The sequence below is a fragment of the Candoia aspera genome, chromosome 2 (genome assembly GCF_035149785.1).
Source record: "Candoia aspera isolate rCanAsp1 chromosome 2, rCanAsp1.hap2, whole genome shotgun sequence".
Lineage (NCBI taxonomy): Eukaryota > Metazoa > Chordata > Lepidosauria > Squamata > Boidae > Candoia > Candoia aspera.
In genome coordinates this window covers 146269539-146293378 of record NC_086154.1, presented here as the reverse complement: position 1 = coordinate 146293378, position 23840 = coordinate 146269539, and the positions used below count along the sequence as shown (strand labels likewise).

Sequence of the window (23840 nt, the reverse complement as noted above, 5' to 3'; positions counted from 1 at the left end):
GACAGCCCAGAAGGATTGTGAGGGCCACATAAAACTCTGGGGTCTCATGTTGCCCATGCCTTGATTAAGCCTTTGCAAATGTGCAAGGTATTGTGATCAAGGCAAGGGATTATGTCCAGATGCCCTCCCAGCCAATTGTGGCCACCATCATCTTCTTTAGCACCTGTGAAAACTGGCACCAAACTGGGGCCCTGTCTGTGAAAGATACAATTCCGTGCCACATATTTCATAGGAATGGGCTCATCTGGAGCCATGTCAGGGATGGGACAACAGAGAAGTTACAGGCAGAGTGCTGAACGCAGAGTACTCTTGGTCATCAGATGCATGCATCAAATGCCACAGACTTAGTTTCAACCCAAAGCCATGATGTCTGCTTCTTGCTAAGTGGGAGGAAAACTGCTTTGATGGCTTTCTGTCCGTCAAATCCATTTACCTCCCTAAAGGAGCTCAGACCTACTACAAGCTGCAGATTCAGGGCCTTTGATTTTTTTCCCCCCCTCTAATTACCTCCATCTCTGCTAAATCTTTCTCTCTGATCTCCTCAACACAGGATCCCTGTCTTGCCATAAAAGGACACCAAAGATGGTGAGAACTCCAAAACACTGATGCAAATCAAGCTCCCAAAACACTGATGCAAATCAAGCTCCCTCTGTGTGTGTGTGTGTGTGTGTGTGTGTGTGTGGTGGGAAAGAGATTTCTCACAGTCCCTACACACCTGGAAGGTACCAGGTTGGGTTAGGGTTAGGCTGCTAGAATGTGTTGCTATTCTTCTTATATATACTATCTTCCCCATACTCAAACTCATGCAAATATTGCTTTGGGAAAACAGTTATATAAAAAAGCAGGTAACAAACCTCATATAGATACCCATACCCATATACTCATTTATACAATGTCTGTGATAAAGAGCTAAAGAGCTAGAAAACCCCTAACACAGACAAACATAAAATTTTCTGGATCATGGGGCGTACCTTTGAATACTGCGCTGGCACACATTCAGGAAATAATGGAAGGGACCAGGCAAAATGTAAACATGATTTCAACTCATTTACTTGTACATTTAGATACTCCTGTACCTAAAAAATGTCATATTATTCCTCTATGTAATAATTCCCTACTTCCTTCATATTGAAAATTAGAATGTGGTACCAACTTTTGAAAGCTTCTGGGGGCCACATACAGTTCTCAGGTTTCAAGTTGTGCACTTCTCCACTAACCTATTGAAACTGTACATTCGTGTGCATGTTCAACACTGCTGGGGGCTACAAGCAGACATTTTGCTGGTATGCCAAGCTTGTGAGAAGAATCTATACTTTGAAGCTAGAAGGGTAGAATGCTATCATATTCATTAGCTATTATACCACTCCGGACTACTGAGCTTACTTTCTATGTATATCCCTTATAAGAGAAGAGGATATACTATACTATACCGACAGCTCACTAGCATGGCTAAAATGTACACTGGTAAACTAGAACATAGGGACACGGTGGCGCTGCGGGTTAAACCACTGAGCTGCTGAGTTTGCTGATCGGAAGGTCGGCGGTTCGAATCCGCGTGACGGGGTGAGCTCCCATTGCTAGTCCCAGCTCCTGCCAACCTAGCAGTCCGAAAACATGCAAATGTGAGTAGATTAATAGGTACCGCTTTGGCGGGCAGGTAACGGCGTTCCGTGTAGTCATGCTGGCCACATGACCACGGAGGAAGTGTCTATGGACAAACGCCGGCTCTTCGGCTTTGAAACGGAGATGAGCACTGCCCCCTGGAGTCGGACACGACTGGACTTAATGTCAAGGGAAACCTTTACCTTAAACTAGAACATAAGTTTAAAAGCACCCATGATGAACTTTTACTCTTATACATGTGATTATCTTATATCTAGGATTATTTCCTAGTCCCTGGAATGCTGGTGCCCTGTCATCTCATGTTCTAGGAGATCTCTAGAAGATCCTTAAAGAGGGCTCTCTTCTCAGAGTTATTTTAATCCCATTCCTCCTTGTAATGGGCCTTGCTCTTTTTAAGATAGTGGGAAAGGAAATATTGGGCAAATATGAGACTAAAAACCAGGTGAGCTTTGCCAGCAAGGAGGCATGGGGTAGATGACTTCATAGGGAAGCCAAGAATAAAAAGGAATTATGGAAAAAGTTGGAAGTGAAGACCCACTGGTCTTGTTGCCTTGAAACATCAGGGCAAAATACACAAAAGGCTTACAAGGTAAAGTACAAATGAAAAAAATTAGCTTGTGAATCTTACTTTTGGTCAGGCAGATAATACAGGAAGGTGGTGCCCAGTACAAGGCAAACAGATACGCCGAAGAAGAAGGTAACATGCATATTCTGCGCATCAATAACAGGATCTTCACTGAAGCCATGAAAGTCTGGATTCTGAAATGTAAAAATACAAAATGGAGTTAGTTTACAGGTGTACGAAGAGTATTCAACATACCTCCTTTGATATTTTCCCTTAAAGTTCTCCTTCATATACACCCTCATTCTAAATCTTGCCACCAAAAGAGAAATAGCTGTGATCCCTTGCCAGCATGGCCAATCCAATACTAATAATGAAAATGGCATCTTGTTTTATTTCAGGCCTAACAACCATTCCATGCCGAAGCCACACAGGTCACGTCCTTAAGTAAGGTTCTATTTATCTGCATTGGTCCATCCAACCTCATCTCTGCTATGCTGCTGGAGAATACAGAAGTTGAGGGCCGTCTTCCCCCATTTACAAAGACAGGAATTTGAAAAAGAGGATGGTTTTGAAAATCTGAAATACACATGAGGGTGAGAGATGAAGGAGCAGGACATGGAGAAAGTGATTTATCAGTTATCACCTGGACTTCCCCATCTTTCTCTAACCTGCGTATTTCAACAAAGGTTGATATAAGGAGGAAGGTGTATGAGGTTTGTGTGTGTTACTTCACCCCTATAATTTTGCAAACTCTCATTCCATTAAACATTTGCTAAGGCACAAAGATGAAGTGTATCGGAAAAAACAGTTCTAAACTAGAAGGGTATAGAATGGGCTCAGCAGAGGCTTCAGTTCCACCGTACATTACTTTTTTTTTTATAGTGTTCAACAAACCCAAAGCCACTTTGCTAAGACTAGAAGCTGGATGGGAAAAAAAGGAAAGAAGATGAATGCTGCCAAAAACCCTGCACCAGCTGTGCAAAAAGGAAAAGGTGAAAATTATTAAAATACACTAGTGGAGACCAACTGAAAGTAGGGAGGGGGAGTAAGGTATGAAATTCAAGTATTATCTGGCTAGGCATGTGCGTGTCTCTGTATGTGCGCCTGCGATAGATAGATTCTTTTATAGAAACGTCCCAGAACAAGGATATTAGTACGCATGTTGTTTATGACACAATTGCTTCCAAACTTGTCCTCCTTAGCTTCCTAGATTTGTACACAGCCATTCCAACTCTCTGTTGGTGTCCAACCTGCCCTTCTCGCAACAAAAGAACCTGTTCTGCTCTGGCATCCTGAACTTAAACAGAAGCACAGAGGATTCTTTTGGAGACATGTCTGCCCCCCAGCTGTTGCTTCAGCAGCAAAAGAAGAGGAGGTTACATCTTTGCACAGAGGCAGGCAGGTCACTAAAGCCACACACAGACAGCATGAGGCAACACAATGACCTATTCAAAAAGCTGAGGAGAGCCAAGGATGCAAGCTATCGCGGTTTGCCAACTGTGGAAATCAGAGCCACTTCTGGGGTTTCGTTTTTTAAAAGACAGATGCAGAGGCTCGAAGAAACACACCCACAGAGCAACCACAGGCATGTGGAAGCCAACTGCAGGGACACTGTGGAAACAAATGCTCAGAGAAACTCTTTTCCAATCAAACTGCAGATGCTAAACGAAACAGTTCCAGCCTAGACTAGGTAGGAAATAACAATAATATTCCTAGTGATTAGCACAACTTGAATTGCGAGCTGGAACGGAGGGGGAAGGAAAGCACACTCAACTCCCGGGAAGTCTAGGATACTGACACAAAGTGCTATACAGTAGTTTGAAAAACAGTAAATGATTCTAGCATGCAGCCTAGATTATTAAAGCATAAGCAAGGTTTTAGAGCCAAAGCAATGTTATTAGTATTTCAAATTTGCTTCACTTATCCAGGTACCCTTTCCCAGTGCAGTAACATGAGGCAATAAATAAAATATCTGCATTCATTTATAGAATATCTCACATATATTATTTGGGTGAACGTAGCACAACTAATATAATCTACTCACTGCAACAACAAATGGGCTAGTCAGAGCTACATGACTGAGAGGAGATTTAAAGCAAGAAAGTATGAGAAAAGGGCTTTGAAGTAGAAGCAGCCTATTTCTTTGATGGCAAATTGAAAGATGGCATACCTCCTGGTACTCAACCTTGCAGAAACCAGGACACTTTTGAGGTGGGAAGTCCACCCATTTCTCAAACGCAGGAGCAGGAACGTGTACTGTACTTCTGGTTTACTTTATCAGGCCCACTGTCTACTTACATATCAACATTTTGGATGCGTTTTCCCCCACTGCCATCACATGCACCAAAAGGGGAAATAAAAGGAATTTCAGAAAGCTAATAAAAACTGTAGAGCTGCAATCTCATTCAGCTGTTGCTTGGATACCCCTTTTGCCCAGTTCTAGGCGCCAGGGTTGTGAAGGACAAATCTAAGAGTTTGGGCGGGCGGGGGGGTGGGGTGGAATAGCAGCATTTGAATGAATACATTCTCTTGCAGCAGCCCCGCCTGCCCACACTTGGACACATATTTGTTTTCACTGCTTCCTTGAAACCACATGGAAGGCAATGGACGCATTCATGGGTATGCTGAACTAACACTGAACAGGACCTTCAAGAATTCTGTCTATGTGTAGTGGGGGTGAGATAACAAGTTGGTCAGAGAACCAGTCTGGACTATGGAGTTAGATTGTGCCACCACCCTATCTCCCCACCCGCCATCCCCTATGCCACGCACAGCAGGGATTCCTTATTCCTTCGCCTACATAACTGGTTGAGGCTGAGTCACAGCAGGCCTCCAAGTAGAGGCACCCCTCCTCCCTTTGAATCCATGGAGCTCTATCTGCAGTGGATTCTCCCCTCCTTCCTTTTTGTAGCTGAGCTGGGACAATTCAGCTGGGGGGTGGGGTAGGGGGGAACCTGACCTGGCAGATTTATCAAAACTGCTTAGTATGGCTTGTTCCCGATCAGTTAGTCAAAGTGTAGGCCCAAACTCTGACACCTCTGCCTGACCCCAATTTTCATCTCAATAAACAGAAGAAAGGGCACTATGTTCTGATGCTACAAAAGTGCTTAACGTTGCTTTAAGCTCATTATCCTCCACACCCAAAGTAGTACAAGGTTCTGTAATTTTTTTTTTAATCTTCTTTCTCGGATATGACCTTAATGCTTTGCATCAAGGAGTGTTGCCACCCTACCAGAAAGAAACAATGCAAAGGTGGTGCTTTGTTTTGGGAAGACAGAATTAAAAGCTTTCCCAAAATGCTTCACATTATACAGCCTTTGAGCTGCACCATAAACCTTATGGTTTTCTTCTCCTACCCCCAAACATGGCAGCACACTTGGCAAGGCCATGGCCAAAAGGAATTATTTTCTTCTTTTAGAGCTTAAGCCTAGAAGTAACACCCAGCAGGTATGCTCTCAAATCTCGTAGGCACCCAATTGGGCTACAGTGGGCTTATTCCTTCAGTGGCAAAGCAACAAATATGATCTACATGCTCAGAAATAGTCAATGCCTTATCTATTTGGAGCATTCAGGAGTGATCTACAGTTCAATACGGAAGAGTTATAGAAACAGTTTATTGAGCCATACCTTTCTGGTGGAGGGAGGAGACGTCTGGATCATTAACTGGTATGAGGTAGCTGGATTTAAAGGTAGAGAGCAAATGAAAGCGACTTGGCTAAATTGACTGGGGATAAGAAGCTTATTTCAGTGAGATCCTCTCAGCCTTGACCAATGCTTTTCTCTGCACTTTCTTATTTACCCCAACCTCATACATGCTGCTATGGAGCATTCCCTCAGGCAAGGCAGAAATTTCAGGTCACTATGATTTATTAAAAAGCCCGGGCAGCTTTATCACCTCTTAAATAATTAAAGAGATTTTGCAAAGAGGCGGGGCCAGTCCGTGTGTGTGCGTGTGTGCGTGCGTATGCAGGCAGGCACATGCAGAAAATTAGCAGGTGCTTTGCATGCCTCAAGACTAGGGTAGGTAAGAGGCTGGGAGAAGGAGGGATCTACAAATATTTTTTCTGGCAGTGGCTCCTGCTATCTGCTCATTTCAGGCTCCCAAGACAGGCTTCAACAACTCTGGTCTTCAAAGATCAGAGCCCTTATGGCTCAGTTACATTCAGCTTCCTCCCATGAGAGGTACTGAAAATGGTACAGAGACCATTTACTTCCAAATCCCCCACCATCTCTAAGGCCAGACCCTCACAGTGATATGCTGAGCTCGGCAGAAGGCAGGTCATCAAGTATATAAGGAAGTCTATCAAGGATTCAGTAAACTGCTACAACTGCTTCCCTAGGATTGCAAAAACAGGACAATACAGGCTTGGTGAGTTGTTCCTGATATGGTGAAGCAGAAGCAGAAGCTGCATAGACCTGGCATAGACTACCTAAAGAATGCACAATCAATTATCCCAGCTTATCTGGGTGTTGGTTGCTAGAGAGGATGTGTTCTGGTCTTTTTGTTTCCTTCCTAGCTTTTTTATTGTCTCTTTTGAATGGTGTGTAAAAGTGGTTTAGACACATAGAAATAAACCATATATGCACATCATTCAAAAGAGACAATAAAAAAGCTAAGAAGGAAACAAAAAGACCAGAACACATCCTTGCCAGCAGCCAACACCCAGATAAACAGGGATTAACACTAGACAACCAATCAAGCAGAAAATTATACCCTAATCAAGGCACTCCCAAGGAGAAAACCACACCCTGACCAACACTGGCAGGGCAAGCAAACCACACACTCTGTAGGACTGATGATGTTACCTAGTTTGGTGATGAAACGTCTGCAAGCAAACAACCAAGCTCGGAGAGCACCAAACTTCTTTTATGTTGCTCTGCCCCCTCCAATCATGAACAAGAAAGGATTAGCTTCACACCTCCCCCTGGCAACAGCCTGAGCCTCCTTTAAGGGAAAGCAACAATACAGATTTGTTAGGACACCCACATTCAGACATTAACGTGTGTTTGTGTGGAAAGAGTGGCTGAATTTTAAAAGACTCCTTGGTATCACCAGGCTTCCAGTGCTCTTTAATACCATCCTTATCCTGGGATGCCACCTCCAGAGATGTAAGCACCGTCTATCTCAAATCATTAGGGTTTGTTCTGCATCAATTCTGGTGGCACAGTAACTGGGACTGGGGGGCGGGTAAGCGACTAATCACAGAATCCTGCTCCCCTCCTCCCAAGCCCAGCTTTGTGTCACACATCAACTTGGCAGATTCATAAGTGGAGGTGTCTGCCATGACAAGCTGTCAGTAAAATCTTATTATTCCTTTACTGGCAAGTCTGCTGTGATACCTGACCTTCCCACCTACCTCCCACTCGGAGTAAGCGTGTTCCTGCACCCAACACAAAACACTGTGCTGGGAACTTGAAGTCCAAGCTGGGCCGGCAGCTCAATGCTTCTGCTGAGATATTTTGAAGAAATGCTGATCTTGGAATCAGTCCTCCAGGAGGAAAGGCAAGAAATCTCTAGTAGAAAGAAAAGTGATGTAGCTTTCTTACATCAAGCCCCCGCCCCAGAACAGTCTCAAACAGTTTTTTCTCAAACTCTATTGATTCCTGTTTGGAGGATATGTGCAAGTGGTCCCTGTATTAATAAAACACTGTCTTTTTCTGGAGGTTCATTGTTAGCGTGGAGGGTATTCAAAAGCTAAAGTTGCCCAATATTCACAGCTTCCTTTTATAAATAAATTGCCCTTCAGCTCAAGAAATTCAGGCTCCAGTTACTTTAATAAAAAAGCAGCGTGATGCTAAACTCATGGCTGCAAGGGAATGCTGGGAAATATACAATGACATTTAAGAGGACAACAAGGCTTCTAATTAGTAGTCAGCATGATTTTACAACAGTGCCTGGCCAGGTATTTTTTTCCTAAGGCCCTAACAGCTGCCTCATATCCTCTGTCTGCATCTTTCCCGTCTCATTTGGCCATATCAGAAGACTTTCTAGACAGGGCAAGACAGGATGGGTGAGATTAAGAGACATAGCCAACAGCCTTGTGAATGCTTCTTAATGCAACTTGGACAGTCTTTGAAAGATGGTTTGAATCATATTAAAAATGCAAGAAATCAGGTATAATAAACAAACTAGAAAAGCCAAAATGATTATTCAGTGCATTTAATATACTGCATAGTAATTAGTCCACTGAATGAATCCCAACTGCGCTGCATGATAATGCTAGAGATTTCCTCCAATTCATACTTCCTTTTTCATTGGCCCATCTCCAAGGAATAACAGTAGCTTAGGCTGCCAGTGTTTAACAAACTTCAGCCTAAGGTTCTACAAAAAGAGAGCAAATCCTACCTATCCATCCATCTACATATATTGCATTCATAAGTCAGGATTATTTTGTTGTTGTTGTTTATTCGTTCAGTCGCTTCCGACTCTTCGTGACTTCATGGACCAGCCCACGCCAGAGCTTCCCGTCGGTCGTCGCCACCCCCGGCTCCCCCAGGGACGAGTCCGTCACCTCTAGAATATCATCCATCCACCTTGCCCTTGATCGGCCCCTCTTCCTTTATGGCTTATTGAACAACCCAGTTTCCTACATCATGCTATGCCAAAAAACCAAATCACATTGTGGCTTAGTGATATGTGTCAATCAGGCCCAAAGAAAGAGAGAATATCCACCTACTCATCTACTGCACATGCTGCCCACCCTGGAACATTCAGTGGAATTTCTGGACTTAGTGTAACAATCCAAGCAACAACAACAACAACAACAACAGTACAGATTTTTTTCGACACCATTTTGACTTGGGATGTGTTAATATGAAGTGGAAAAGAAAATGCCCCCAGAAGACAAAATACTGCCTACAGTATTTTGAATATTTAGTATATTTTAAGTTCTCACATATCTCAGAAAAGTACCAACACTGAGGCTTCAATAATACAAATCTTTAATAAAATTGAAACTGCTGTATTAAAGTAGCTGCTTTACTAAAAATCATGATGTAAACGGTCCTAATTTCTCCTGCATTCCCCTTCCTCTCTGTTCCTGGGACATCACATGTAACTTTTTCATTTCTGAGGCAACCTCTTCAAATACCAGACATCAAATTTATGGGACGGGGGGAGGGAGGCAGTTTGGAATGGCAAGCTAGGGTTGCCATGTTGATAGGAACTGAGTGGTGACCTCTTGCACTTCATGTCTGTTTCCCTTCCAGTAACATCTCTGATTGCCAGACCTAATCATGTATTTTGGTTGCTGTCAAATACTGTCGGAAACGGCACAATACACCCTTTACATGGGTCTCTGTGTAGCAGAGACACCCCTTGTGTATTTCCATGACCTCCACCTCTTCAGGTGATCTTTGTATAGCGATTATTCAGTCTGTCTTAGAAATGGATGCATTTCGCAACATCAGTGGTCAAATTCTAATAGCTGCCATACCTCAAATTTTTATTTACAGCATCACAGTTAGCCAATGGAGGGAGGAGGGGGAGAGTTTCTCAAGCATAAAGCTGGCTATCATCTCCAAATATTTCCACAATAAGAAAAACTGAAATTACGCAAACAGACATGCGATGAAATACCACGTAAAAGCAGCATGCATATTCAGAGCTATGAACAGATTTGCAGGGTCTGGCATGGGGGGACAGTATAGCAGCATCAAAGGGTGCTAAGGCAAGGCAAGGGGCATGTAAGTTGAAGAATATGGCTAAGGAGTGGACCCCAAGGGAGAAAGTAATTGTCACTCTTGTCCAAGCAAAGAAGTGTCACTCCCTAAACACTCAAAGTGCCAGGAAACAAGTTCTCAGTTCCCTTTCTAAAAGGTAGTAACTTGCATAAAAGCAAGGAAAACACATTTCTCAGAACTCAGATTGGCACACAAAATTGTACATACCTCACTGCTCATTCGCATGCCTGTCTACCAATCATCATTTTACTGGACAATAATTGTACTTGAGCGCAGCCACAGTCAAGTTAGCAATGCTTCTGTGGGCTCAATCAACTTTTCCCACTGTGGCCCTGCAAAGCCAGGCTATTATTAAATTTACAAAGTAAGCATGAGCCCCTTTCAACTTGCAGATAGAAAATTTGAATGGGAGGAGTGGTTTCCATTTAGCCCTTTATTGCAACATGGATTATTCTCAAGAATGCTAAACACCCAGGAATAGCATCATGCTGTAACCTGAACCAACCAAACCTGGGGTACCCTGGCTCCTTTGGTCCCCCTATTCAGCAGAATTTGAATATGAAGTTTCAAATTTCTCAGAGTAGAATCAGTCCATTCTTTTTCTGTGCATGTGTAGCGAAAGGAAAAGAGCCTTGCCCTCTTTTTTGCCCATGAAATATGCCTTAATTATAAATGCACCTATTTGTACTTTTAAACCTGCACTTCCCCAGAGTTCCTTTTCTTTATTCACCAATTCATTTATTTAATGGAGATCAAGGAGCCCCCTGGGACTGGTCCTCCTCGCTCCTAAAGGCAATCTGAAGTATGAAGCTACCAAGATAGAGAAGAGGATGGCGGAAGCCAGCATGTCCTTTTCTTTTACAGAAGAAAGCAAATTCCAGCAGTCGGAGAAGGCAGGAGGAAGAGACAACCTAGAATTTGGCTTCCTGGAGACTGTGAGCTATTCTTTCACAGGCAATCTGCTTGGCATTTCAAGGTAGGAAGTCAAAAGATTTCCTACTGACAGAAGACCTCAAAGCTGTTGCAGCCAAGCTATAGCATCATAAAGGATACAATCCTATTCTCCCCATTCTTCACATTCTCAGGCACAATTGCATTTTTATGAAAGCTTAGACTTCAGATGTTCTTGCAGTGATTCACCAAAAGAGCAGGTGGCACAGTAAAGTCATAAAATTCCTTCTTTCAAATATCACCAGCAAAAGCTGAACTAGTATCCATCAAGTTTGTGAGATGACGAGTGAAAAGCAAATGCTGCAAGTTTAGACCTACATTAACAACTCACTCTGATTAACTGATATGAGACAATTTAATACTAAGATTGAGAAGCTGGGTGATTTTTTCTTCTGGACATCATCTTTTTCCTTCTTCTTCGTTATATGGTTTTTATATGGTTTTTATTGTTATAAGCTGCCCATAGTTGTCATGGACAGTTTTATCATTCTCATTCACACACACACACACGAACATCTGTTAGCTTTTAAGGGAACTTTGGCTTGCACAAGGTGTTCAAAAAGGAAAACGAGTAAGAGAAGAATTAGTACAAGATGTAAAGAGTAAGAAAGATTACTTTGAGGGAGATATGCAGGAACCATTGCATAGGCAAAAGGTGCTGAAACATTTTTAAAGTCCAGAATGAGATAACATTCGGAAGTGGCTCAGGCAGACACCTCCCTAATTCACTGGAGCATAAGCAGGGGGAGGAGGCACAGCACAATCAGACTTGCAAGAGTCTGTTATTATAGCCAATCTCAATAAAAGTGGTTTTAGCCTTCCAGTGGAGTTGATTTCCTGGTTTGGTCTACCTAGTGGGGCTGACGCAGGGCTTCTCTTGATAATGTGCACCAACTGATCACAAATGCCAAGGTTTAGGCAGAGAAACTACGCTGAGCCAGGAATGAAGCTCTAGTCTTACAAACAGAATCTTGACAAACTGAGCAAAACTAGCAGGTTCTAAGGGAAAAACTCCAGAGACTCTAAGGCAGGTCCTGCCTGATCTGCTTGGCTGGGCACCCAAGGTCTTCCACACTGTGAGTGCGTTTTTCCCCCTGGAATGCACCCCCCCCTCCTCACGTGCGATCTCCTAACATCACCTTCCCCCTCAGAGACACGTTCCATCACAACAAAGTTTCATTTAGATTCTGGTATAGCGATTCAGAAAATCACCTGATGTACCTCAGACCTATTCAGAGGCTGCCCAATTCAACTTGGGGTCTGAATCCCAAGTTCAGACAAAACCTTCATGCCTCAGATTATAATCATCCAGTTGATAACTAGGAAACAAAATATAACTTCGTTTTTATTGTAAACCACCAAGAGTCCCTCTTGTGCGGGGGAGATGGGCAGTGGCAAAAATGTGAATAAATAATAATAATAACTTCAGTTTTTCTGTTTGCAAGAAAAGAAGACACCATGAAAAGACACTAGCAGATTTATTATTTATTAAAAAATAATAGCCAGTGTCCAAGCATCCAATACTACCTTGTCATAGCTCTTGCTGATTCCAAAAGACTAGTAACATTACGATACATGGGAAGCAGAACTAGCAAAGAGTATGGAATACTGTATATAGGAAGCCCTGGTAAAACAACAGGCGGTAATTAAAAGTTAGAGTGATCACTCAAAAAACTCTATCCCTGTCTCCATTCCCACAGTGGGCTTTTCCTCATATTTCTTCTCCTTGAGGAGAAATACATCCATTTACAAAGATACACTGACCTGTTTCACACATTGTGCTAAAGCTATGATTAGTTTTAATCCAAGGTTTCTCAACCAGGGTTCCTTAGAACCCTAGGGTTCCATGAGAGGTCACTAGGGGTTCCCTGGGAGATCACAATTTATTTAAAAAATTATTTCAAATTCAGGCAACTTCACATTAAACAGGTACATTTCATTTTTTATTTTTAGTTTAAGAACACTGTTAATGCATATATACAGGCCTATCCATGAAATGAATACAGCAATTTTGTAACTTCTGGCCTATATTTGAGCTGAATGTTCAGGGGTTCCCCGAGGCCTGAAAAATATTTCAAGGGTTCCTCCAGGGTCAAAAGGCTGAGAAAGGGTGGTTTAATCAATTAGTTGAATAATCTACAATTGGCTGGGATCTCACATCATGCTAAGCTACATACTACAGTTTACAAATTAGCATTGCAGGATTTTTATAACATGGTAACTCAAACCAAGCCATGTTAGGGTTGTGTGAAACCAGTCACTGCATGCCTGTATGTCCCTCTGAATTGCTAATACGTTGTTAGAGGAGTCTAATTCAGAGAAGCAAATACTTATTTACGAAACACCTTCTGCAACTTTCCAAATAAGGCTGATTCAGTACTGGCTTTGGACAAATCTGAAACAGACCTCATCATTAACAATGAAGAGCACATTCTATTTTATGTCATACTTAATGCAATGAAATCACTAGAGGGTCCAGTTAAGGCCAAACACCCTAATCTATCTTTGAGGCAGATGAGCGGCACTGAGGCCATTCCCGTGCTTTGGCTGGTACAACCTGCCATTTGCTCCTCTACTGCCCAAGCCTTCCTCAGCTATCATTCCAAACGATCAGTAAAAGAACAACAAAGTAACTTGTTATAACTTTAACTACTACCTAAACTTGCTAGTTTTCCTCCTCACTCTTTCCCCCCCTTTTTTGGCATGAGGACAAGGGCGCTGTAATCTTTCACTCTTTGTGGAGTATATAGAACATTTTGGGTGCCTCTGTAAATATCCATAATTATACATTCACAACTACCAGTCTAAACAATTTTCAGTCAGTCAGTTATTTCTATTTTAAATTGATTGAAAGCCGTAATAATGCAGCATACATCTGGTCTATTTTAGTTCTGCGATGGCCTTGGGAAACAGCTTCTTCCATGTATCTTGACCTATAGCATGAAAAATTCCCAGGGTATTGGAGCTAGCACTACAGCAGCTATTCAAGGTTGCAAAGTCCATACACGCTTCTTTAGCAGTCCAGCTGAATTCAGGGTAGCTCACTTCTGAGTGGATACGTTAAAGGCTGACAGAGTAAAGAAACAGAGTTAAAAAGCTACCTTCACAACTGCTTAATCAGCAGATCAACTCACTGTTATACAGTACATCTTAGTCATATTCAGGTTACCAATATATTTTATAACTGGGCTCTACATCATACTAAATAATCAAGGTTTCCAATCTGTTTATAAATTACAGTTTGTAAACATACAGATTTGTGTGCTTTACAATTCACACAACACACTAAGGAAAAACAAATAAATCACATTTTTACATGGTAAGAGCCTCACTTTTATGGGGCTTGCTTTTATAAAGTGTTTGGAGACTGTACAGGCTTGAGAATGTCTCATCTAAAATGTTAATGGCCCACACAACGTACACATGAGTATAAACGCACACATACAGTATCACTAGTTTTCAAGCAATTCTAAGAACATTTGTGTGTGTGTGCGTGCCTTTGAGTCAGTTTTTGACTACTGGAGACTGCCTGAACAAATCCCTGCAGTTTTCTTGGCAAGGTTTTTCGGAAGTGGTTTGCCCTTGCCTCCTTCCTGGGGCTGAGAGAACGTGACTGGCCCAAGGTCACCCAGCTGGCTTCGTGCCTATGGCAGGCCTAGAACTCAGGGTCTCCCGATTTCTAGCCTGGTGCCTTAACCACTAGACCAAATGACTGGATCAATGGTATTTAAAGCATGGCCTTCTTCAGCATGATCTTTCTTTCTTGCTTAGATCTTTGAGGGAAAGCCTCTATCACAGCACCACTGGCAGTACAACTAATACATGTATAGGACAGAGCATTTGCAATGATAACTGGCTGGGAAATTCCCTTTCACAGCAAGCTTACTTGTCCTCCCACTGGCATTTCATTACCTGGTTGAAAAATATTCTGCTTTATCATACTTTGGGTACTGATTATTTGCTCCCTCCTCCTCTGTATAATCTCATGTTATATTGCTTGTAATTTAAGTGCTGCTTGATTTACTTTATTAATTTTATTGTTGCTCTTGTATTATTAGCTTATGCTCTGATTGTACTGTTATGCTTCTGTTATTTTTTGCTTAAGTTTCTTGGAGAAAAAACTTATGCAGAAATTTAACCTTCCTGTAAAAAACTCAAGATCAAACTGGAAGAAGTGAGTCTCCTGGTTTCAAGGCAGCAATCAAGAGTACTTTCCATATGGCCTCACTCTTTGGACTTGGATAAAGCAGTTGAGAGGGCTTTTCTGTTCGTCTATAAGGCTGTCAAATCACAGAAATGTAGTGCTAACCTTTTTAATTTGAAGGAGGTTACTGGGCCAAAGAAGTGGGAGAGTTTGACAGCAGCCACCCAGCTCTGACAGAATACTGGCTGTCATCTTCTGCACCTTAGTCTTTCCTACCCCTTTAGCCTCCCTTCAATCAGGCCTGTCCTCCTTTGCATCCCTGCCAAAGGGTGTTGCACAACCATTTTCAGTTAATGGCTGTACTTGGACTCTGAGTCGAAAGCAGGCGTTGCATTCCAAAAAAACTGGTGGGGCCAAGACAACCAAATTTTGATTTAATGCACACTGAATTAACATTTATTTATATCTATCTATCTATCTATCTATCTATCTATCTATCTATCTATCTATCTAATACAATTACTCTCAATGTATTTAATAATTTCCCTCTTTTAAAAATTACAATTCGATGGCAACTTTTGGGTGCATTTTGAAGGCTTTCTAGACCCATGTAGCTTTGGAGTCTTAAGTCAGGCACCCAACAAATGATTTTGAGTACCTCAGAAATAGGGATGGAGCAAAGGTGTAACAGAAGAGGCAATGGTTAATGCCTGAGGCTTCTCCCAGAACCTGTTCCAAGTAACCCATGCTTGTTCTATGACAGTGTTCCAACTTTTTGAGCCTATACCCCAAATCACACCATTCAACCTGAAAGCTGGCCCCTTGTCCAGTACAACCAAACACATTTACTAAGAGCTTTCTCACTCTCTAAGGTGATAGACAGTGGCCCAGGCGATAACATATCTGGAGATTAGAAACACAAGCTACTGAAGCAGGAAGTGAATCAATGAAATACTATGGACCTGACCTAATATATTGTGGGCCTGAGACACATAAGTGGTCACATGCTAGATCTGATTTTTGCCTTGGGGCAGCCACAGTGTGACCCAAAAATGGGGGGCACTGAGCTTAGCTCATCACGGACAGACCATTCTCTGATTGCTATAGAGTTTCATGGTGAAACCCCACTACACAGTGGGGAAGGACCTCTTAGAACAGTCTGTCACAAGTGCCTAATGGATCCAGGGGGCCATCAGAGGGCACTTGGGGAATTTTCTGAGGATCTGGTGGGCAGTTTGGTTGAGATCCCCATCGCCCAATAGAATAAGAGGGTGGCTATGGCCCTTAACTAGATTGCACTAGAGTGGCATCTACCTTCACACAGATCCACTGCAGTTCTTTGGATTACTAAACTCAGGGAGCTGAAGCAGCAGAGGAGATACTTAGCCTTTGCTGAAAGAAGATCCATCTCAAGTCTTACTGGACACTGGTAAGAACTCATATCTGTGTCTACAGAGTAGCATATACAAGCCTTTTTAAAGGTAACTTGCTCCCTTTCATGGGAAGGTGATTGCCAAAAACCTCTGTAAGGGCTACTATGAAGAATCCTCACAGCATCTGGCAAATAAAACTCCTCAGATTCTAAAGGAGTTGGACTTTAGCTGCACAGTGACAAAGCCTGAGTTTGATCTGAGACCAGTTTGAGTCTATGAACCCTGAGGAAGTGCATAAGGCACCCTATAGTGTCAGCTCTGCCACCTTTTAGTTGGATACCATAGTTGGTTGTGAGATGACAGGAGGTTGGATTCAAGTGGTAATCCATTAATTAATTAATCAATCAATCAATCAATCATTCAAATTTCTATAACCGCCCATCTCCCACCAAAAAGGGGGACTCTTAATCCATACTTTGAGTGAAGGATTGTTCCCATTACCTCTGAAAGGGGCTGTGGTATGCCCCCCACCCCAAGAAGCTTTTGTTTGACTCAACCATTCTGGATAATTTAGATCTGTCTCCAACCTTCCCTTTTCAGAGAACATTGTAGACAAAGTGATGGCCCTACAACTCCAGAAGACCCTAGGGAAAGTGGATTATTTGGACACTTGACAGTCAGGTTTCAGGCCTCCAAGTCCTTCTTGATGTCTCAATGGTTTTCAATTCCATTGATCACAGTATCATTTTGGACTGCCTACGTGGATTGGAGTGGGGGCATTGTTTTGCAGTGGTTCTCCTTCCTGAGGGAATGGTTTCAATCAGTGGTGAGACAGTAGGAGAGATCTGGTTGTAGACCTCTACTCTGTGGAATGCCTCGGGCCTTTCTGCGCTCTCCACATCTTTTTAGTATCTACGTAAAATTGCTGGGGGAAATCAAGTTGTAAAGTGATATATGCTGATTATACTGTCAGCCCTTCAAGGTAGACCAAGTCTGGATCAAACAGGTAATGCAACAGAAATGCTGATACAGCACCTGGAAGCTGTTAGGGAAAAACAGACTCAGACTGAATCCCTCTAAGACAGAATGGCTTTGGGTTGGTGGACCAAGCAATTCCACAGAAATACTAAATTTTAAGAGTTGTGCTCCTCCATTCAGAGGTGGTTTACGATTTGGAGGTCCTCCTGGGCTCACAGCTTCTGCTTGATCAGAAAGTGGCAGCTGTGCCCAGAAGGACTTCTGTACAGTACTGCGTGCCAGTTGTAGCCATTCCTGGATCAGGAGGCCTTGCTCACAGTCACTCATGCCTCAGTCACCGCACACTTGGGCTGCTGTAATGCATATTACATGGAGCTACTCTTGGAAAGCATTTAGAAACTGCATCTTGTACAAAACATGGCAGCCTGGGCAGCGATGAATCCACTGTTTTGGGAGCTGCACTGGTGTCAGTTGGCTTCTGGGTGAAATTCAAGGTGCTGGTCGTTTCCTTTAAAGCCCTTCCTGGCTCTAGACTGGGTTATCTGAGGGACCATCTCCTCCGATATTCATCTGTCTATCTGATCAAGTTGAACAGGGTCAACTCCCTCCAGGTCCTGTCTGTATGACAACACCATTTGATGGGGCCTCAGAAGTGAACATTTTCAACGGCCATTCTTATATTCTGGAATTCCTTCTTCGTGGAGATTCAGTCTGTTCTCTCCCTTCTGGGTTTCACGATAGCAGTTAAGACTTGGTTATTCCATCATGCACAGGGGGAGGGCATGCTGTGATTGAAAATTTGAATTTGGAGGATGCATGTTTTTCTATATTTTTAAATATAATTTTGATACTGTATTTGGTATGTTTTATAGGTGGGTTTATTCATTATTTTTGAAAATATATTTATTTATTTTGCTTAGTGATGTTTCGGATTGTTAGCTGCTCAGAGACTTAAACAATGGACGGCGCATAACATAACATATCGTAACGTACAGAGATCACTCTTGCAGAATATGGTTTGGCAATTTATACTTCTTTACCATAAAGTCCAACCCACTGACAGAAGGGGAGGTGGCATTTTAGCAGTTTGTGAGCCACATTCTCCTTGGTGGAAAATTTCTCAGGCAGAAATTTATTCTCCACTTCCTCTCCTGAGCCATCAGAAATACAGCAGGCATTACAATTAATTTCCCCTGGGCCTAATAAATGGCTACCCCCAGGGCTCCACAGTTGCTGCCTTCTCCACGCAGCATCAACACTGACACACATGGAACCTGTATAAAACATTGCCTGAAGCTACAAAACCAACTCCTTACTAAAGATGCAGCAGTCGATGTATCACGCACAGACACAGGGAGCCCCCCACCTCCTTCTCCCAGCCCACCCAGTACTGAGTGCTAATTATGGAGCCAGGTTCAAAATTGCTCCCAAGATGCTTAGACATCTCTTCACATTTCCATCCAGCATGAAAGGTGTAGGTCTGTTCTGGCTGTTGGTTAATGTCAATTTTGAGGTTTGCAGACAGAATGGCTGCTAAAATGAACCTGGCAGGAGATTTATGACAACAGCATTGCCAGTCTGGAAAAATCTCATTTCTCTACAGCAGGGGCTTCTTAACTATTCACTTATTGTGAACTGAAGTGGATTGTGATTCTAATACTTCTGATACAGCCTGCTGCTGTCCTAGCAAAAAGTAGACACCATGCTACCCAGAAAAAAATTAGCCATTACAATCCTTTTCAGGGCAGACATCACTTGCCTAGTATTGAACCATAATTTCAAGAACGGAAACGCATCTCCTAGTCGAGACTTCGTGCCAAGCTGGCCAGTACAATTGGAAGTGGGTTTCCAGATTGTGATATGAGCTAATTCCCAACGTCACTAATGAATGTCTATGTTCCGTACTGCAGAGCATCTCACTACTACTACATACGAACTTCAGTAAATCGATGCATGTCACAAAACGCAGATTAAGTGATCAGCTACGGCCTAGCATGGGAAGCAGGCAGTGATTCGATTTTAATATAATTTTCCTAACTTTCCTTGCATTTAGTTAGGCTCATGGATGTTTAACTTTTATTTGAACCCCTTAAGGCAGGACATATAAGGCTTATTACTGTGGGAGGTTCCATGTAGTGTAGTGTGAAAGGCTTTGCAAGCATGATGTCTCAGACTCAGATCCTGGGAATGCCATCTCTGGCTTTAGGAAAACTCAACTAAAATCCCAGCAAGCTACCGCCAGTCAGCATAGACAAGACTGTGCTAGATCGACCAACACCTTCTCATGCTAGCTGTTTTCATAACACCACCCTAAAAGCAGATGATAAAAAGTGTAGGACTGACAAAGAACAGTAAAACAGATGGATAGGAAAAAACAAGAGAAAGATTTAAAATTCTGCAAGATTAAAAAGAAAGAGGTGGCCTTGCATTTCCTAATCTTAAATTATATTATGATGCTGGCTGTCTATCATGGATAACAGAATGCATAATAGCAGAACATCTATCATAGATAGAGCTGGCTTAGCCAACAGACTTCATAGATACTTATGGTATAAGGAAGCCAAAGAAGAAAATAATTTGAAAGGACACATTATATAAGACAAAGTCTGATAAAAATGTGGAATCTTAAAAAAAAAGAAAGCAAGCAAGAATAAGTCCAGGGACTTCACCATCAAATGCCTTTTACTTCAACTCGAGTACGAAAAATGTAATCACATCTTCCAATATGGCGCATCCAGACTCAGGAAACAGGCTAAAGACACAGCAAGAAATGCTTAATGAAGGTAGAAATTTACCACGGCTGATATATTTACAAATTGCTGGAAGAATAAAAAATGTTCTTGAGAAAGATGACAGAATTTGAAACACTTATACAAAACCAAGATCACCTATTAGGATATATATATATGTATATGTATATAGTTATTGAAATGTAACATGGAGATGGAATAAAAAAGTGTAGCACAAAGTGTAATCTTTAAATATTAATGATTATTGCTAATGTCTGTTTAAATCCTTTTATCTATCAGTTTTGATTGATCTCATAACTTTCTTCCATATTCCAAATGTCTAAATACAAGGTTGCTGCTACGTAATGTGGTAAAAGAACTGGGGAAGATGGGTATACTGTAAATACGTTCAGACTGGCCTTTCTAGTCAGTGGTTTTTAAAACCATCATTCCTCTGTACCGTTCTTGTAGACTTATCTTTCTACCTTACCTACCTATTTAATGAATACTTCCAATTTCCATGATTATAAATAATGCTAAATTTATTGACATATAGTTGTGCATCTATACATGCTCCAAAATGTTTGTAGTACCAAAGGAAAAATACCAATAAATGAGTTCCACAGGGCAATACTTTCCCAATCATCAAGGAGGAAATACTTAACACTAAGGAAAATTGAGAGGGCAAGCAGAACATTGAAACAGAAGCTGTGTAACCCATGTCGTGCTTCCTATAACAAACGAGTTGATGTTGAAAGGTAACCTACTGACATTCACTTCAGTTGGGATGGGTGATAGTAATAGCAAGGAAACATTGAGAAGTGTATGCAGCCTACAAGACAATGGCTGAGTTCACAATACAATAATTGTTCACAAAACAATAACCTTAAAGGGGGTTAGTTTGATTTTAGCTCAGACAAGGAAGTGATTGTAGTGAGCTATGACTCATTTAACAAACTGCAGTTTAATATACCATGGCATAATTGAACACATGTGGTCACTGAACACATTGCCTACAACTGACAAAATAGGAGATTCCAAACTACCTTGTTTGATAGCAAATAATATACACTTAATACACTTTAGTACTCCATCCTCTAAATCAGCCTTCTCCAACTTGCTGTCTTCCTGATGACCTGGGACTATGCACCTCATCACCCTCTTTGAGCATGGTCACTGGTTGAGAACTGATGGAACTGCAGTCCAATACATCTGGAAGGAAGCAACCTAGGAAATGCTGCTCAATACTGATCACTCAGTCAGCACCTCTAAGGACATACTTCTTTCAGTAAGATGTTAAGGGATGACATTTTCACCATTCACAGCTCAAGCTCTCACATCCTCCTGCCCAAATACTATGGAATTGAATGAAATCTGTGAAACAAGAGGTGCTCCTGTTTCAATCAGTGGGAGAACAACGCTATTTGTATTTTGTACTCTTAGGCATAAAGTTTTAAACTGGATCTGATCCGGCTCTTTCTTTCACTGGAACTCAAATAGAACAGCTAGAAGAGGAGTAAAGGAATACTGCTGCTTTGGGTGTCTACTAGGGAAAAGCAGCACAGGTGCAGTACACAGATGCTCCAGTAGGAATGCCTCTCTAGTGGGGAAGCAATCAGCCAGCTGTTCAATGCTTCCAAGAAACCTGGATCCCAGCTGTCCATCCAACTGATACACTGGCTCTGAACCCAATCCATTAGAGCACAAAGAGCTGCCGAGACAGGTCGTCATATGTTCCAAAGCCACAGCTTCTCCATAACACCAGGGTTGTGATTCTCATCATCTGGGTCACAGCCAAAGGCCAAAGCTCTGGACAGGAAAAAATCAAAGAGGGCCTGTAGAGAAAATTGGTGTCCCCATTTCAGCAAGCATAGCAGCCACAGGGCCTCTGTGACACCTTGAGATACTGACAATTCTCTATCTCAATACATCCGCCACATATTTCTGAGAAACAGACTGCAGATTCCAGCTACAGTAAAAGTTTCCCTTGTGTATTCAGCAGATCTTATACCTGCACTGCTATGTTTCCTGTGACCCATATAGTACCATGCAAGGATTTGTAAATGAGATCTGAAAAAGGAAACTAGATCAAAGGTGTCAAGGTGCAGTTGGTACTGTGCCCAGATTTGAGGGATGAAGGATGGGAAAGGAAGTGTATGTATAAACAAAGCAGGAGACACAACGATAGGACTGTACAGTTTCAATTAATCTTGAAAACTTTGTTCCCAAAAGAATTGGGGGTAGATGAGATTTCAGAACTCAATTACAAATATTCTTCTTTCCCTGCAATTTACTTTCCACTCTTCCCTGAAACTATAATGCAATTTAGCTTTCTTTCCTTTCATCCTCATTCTTTCTTGCTTGACTGCACTCACGAATCTTAATAAGTCATGGTTGTGTTACTTTAGTTACTCCAAAAGCTACCACTGGCTATGTTTGAACAACTTTCTAAGTCACAATCAAACAAAATACATTATCATTTTGTGTTCTGCATGATCTTTAACAAACTCAGTGTTTGTTTACTATGCTGAGAACAGGACTGCCCCTGATGATTGTTCAGGAGTTGTATGAATACATGATACAACAGCCCATTTGTTAATGGGGGACAGTCAGTGACAGGACTACACTACACCACCAACATTCTAGCCCACACAGGAACTCCCTTTTTAAGCATAAGTGAGCACACTACCCAACAGCTTATATCTCACATAACTTAACATTATTTCTCAGTCTCTGCTGATGGTGTTAAAGGACCATGATTATTACCTCTTCACTGAATTCAATCAGGAACAGCCCAAAGATGAGTCTTTTCTGAAGGGCTCAAAAGTCACATTAATTCTCTGGAAATCTAAAGTTCAGCCATCATGTACTTTGGAACATTCTGCCCCCCAAAGTGAAGCAGGCCCCTTCGCTCCCGACCTTCCAGAAGGGTTTGAAGACCTGGTTCTGCCGCCTCACCTGGGACGGGAAGGGCAGTAGGTCTTCCTGGGGGTGGCTGGTGACGTAGAGTTCTCCCTACCAAATGGAAATTTTCCCACTTGGATTTTATATTTATATTTATTATTTTAGTATTTTAGATGCTGATCTGGTGATTTTGTGTGTTGAGGTTTTAAGGAGAATTTTATTGTAAACCGCCCAGAGTCCTCCTCTTGGGGGGAGATGGGCGGTAATAGAAATGTGAATAATAAATAAATAAAAATAATCAGAAATAGCATTACCTCCATCTCAGATATTATCAGAAAGAATAGAAAAAAAATCCATGTAAATATACTGCTTTTCTTCTCTCATAACTATAGGAAGGCCCTAATTTCATCCCATCTTTGGCCAAATTCATTAATTTTTCTGGTGGCAGTAATCTAATTTTCAAGGACATTGCTTCTCTAAAACTCAGGAAGGCCCAGCATTACAGTGGCTTCAGTGTCACCAACTGATGGAACAGTGGGTCTCAGAAGTACAAGTGGATGAATCCTCGACAGTCAACAATTCTTGACTGCATGACTTTGGCAGAGCAAATGCTGTTTTACCTACCTACCAGATATCAACTTCAGGATTACAGTATAGGGAAGTTGTGGCTATCATACTAATAAAGCGACTGCTAACAGGCAATCAAAGACCTATTCAGTAGAATAAGAAAGAAGCGTAACAGAGGGACTATTTTGTGGAAGAAACTTCTAAGTTGTAGGGATGCTAATTCAAATGTCATCCTTCCTTTTCAATATTGGCTTCCTATTTCCAGAATGCCTTCCTTAGTGAGGTATGTCTGGTGCCTACTTTATTATTTTTTAAGAACTAGG

The 23840-nt window shown here is 41.9% G+C and overlaps 1 protein-coding gene across 1 annotated transcript in view; it reads right to left on the bottom strand.

Annotated features, from left to right (window-relative positions):
• The window catches only part of NDUFB11 (NADH:ubiquinone oxidoreductase subunit B11), a 48631-nt gene that overhangs the window by 11539 nt on the left and 13252 nt on the right, over positions 1-23840 (bottom strand). The window contains exon 2 of the mRNA XM_063294040.1: positions 2252-2382. Coding sequence (XP_063150110.1) covers positions 2252-2382 — 131 coding nt within the window. The remainder of the gene's footprint in view (positions 1-2251; positions 2383-23840) is intronic.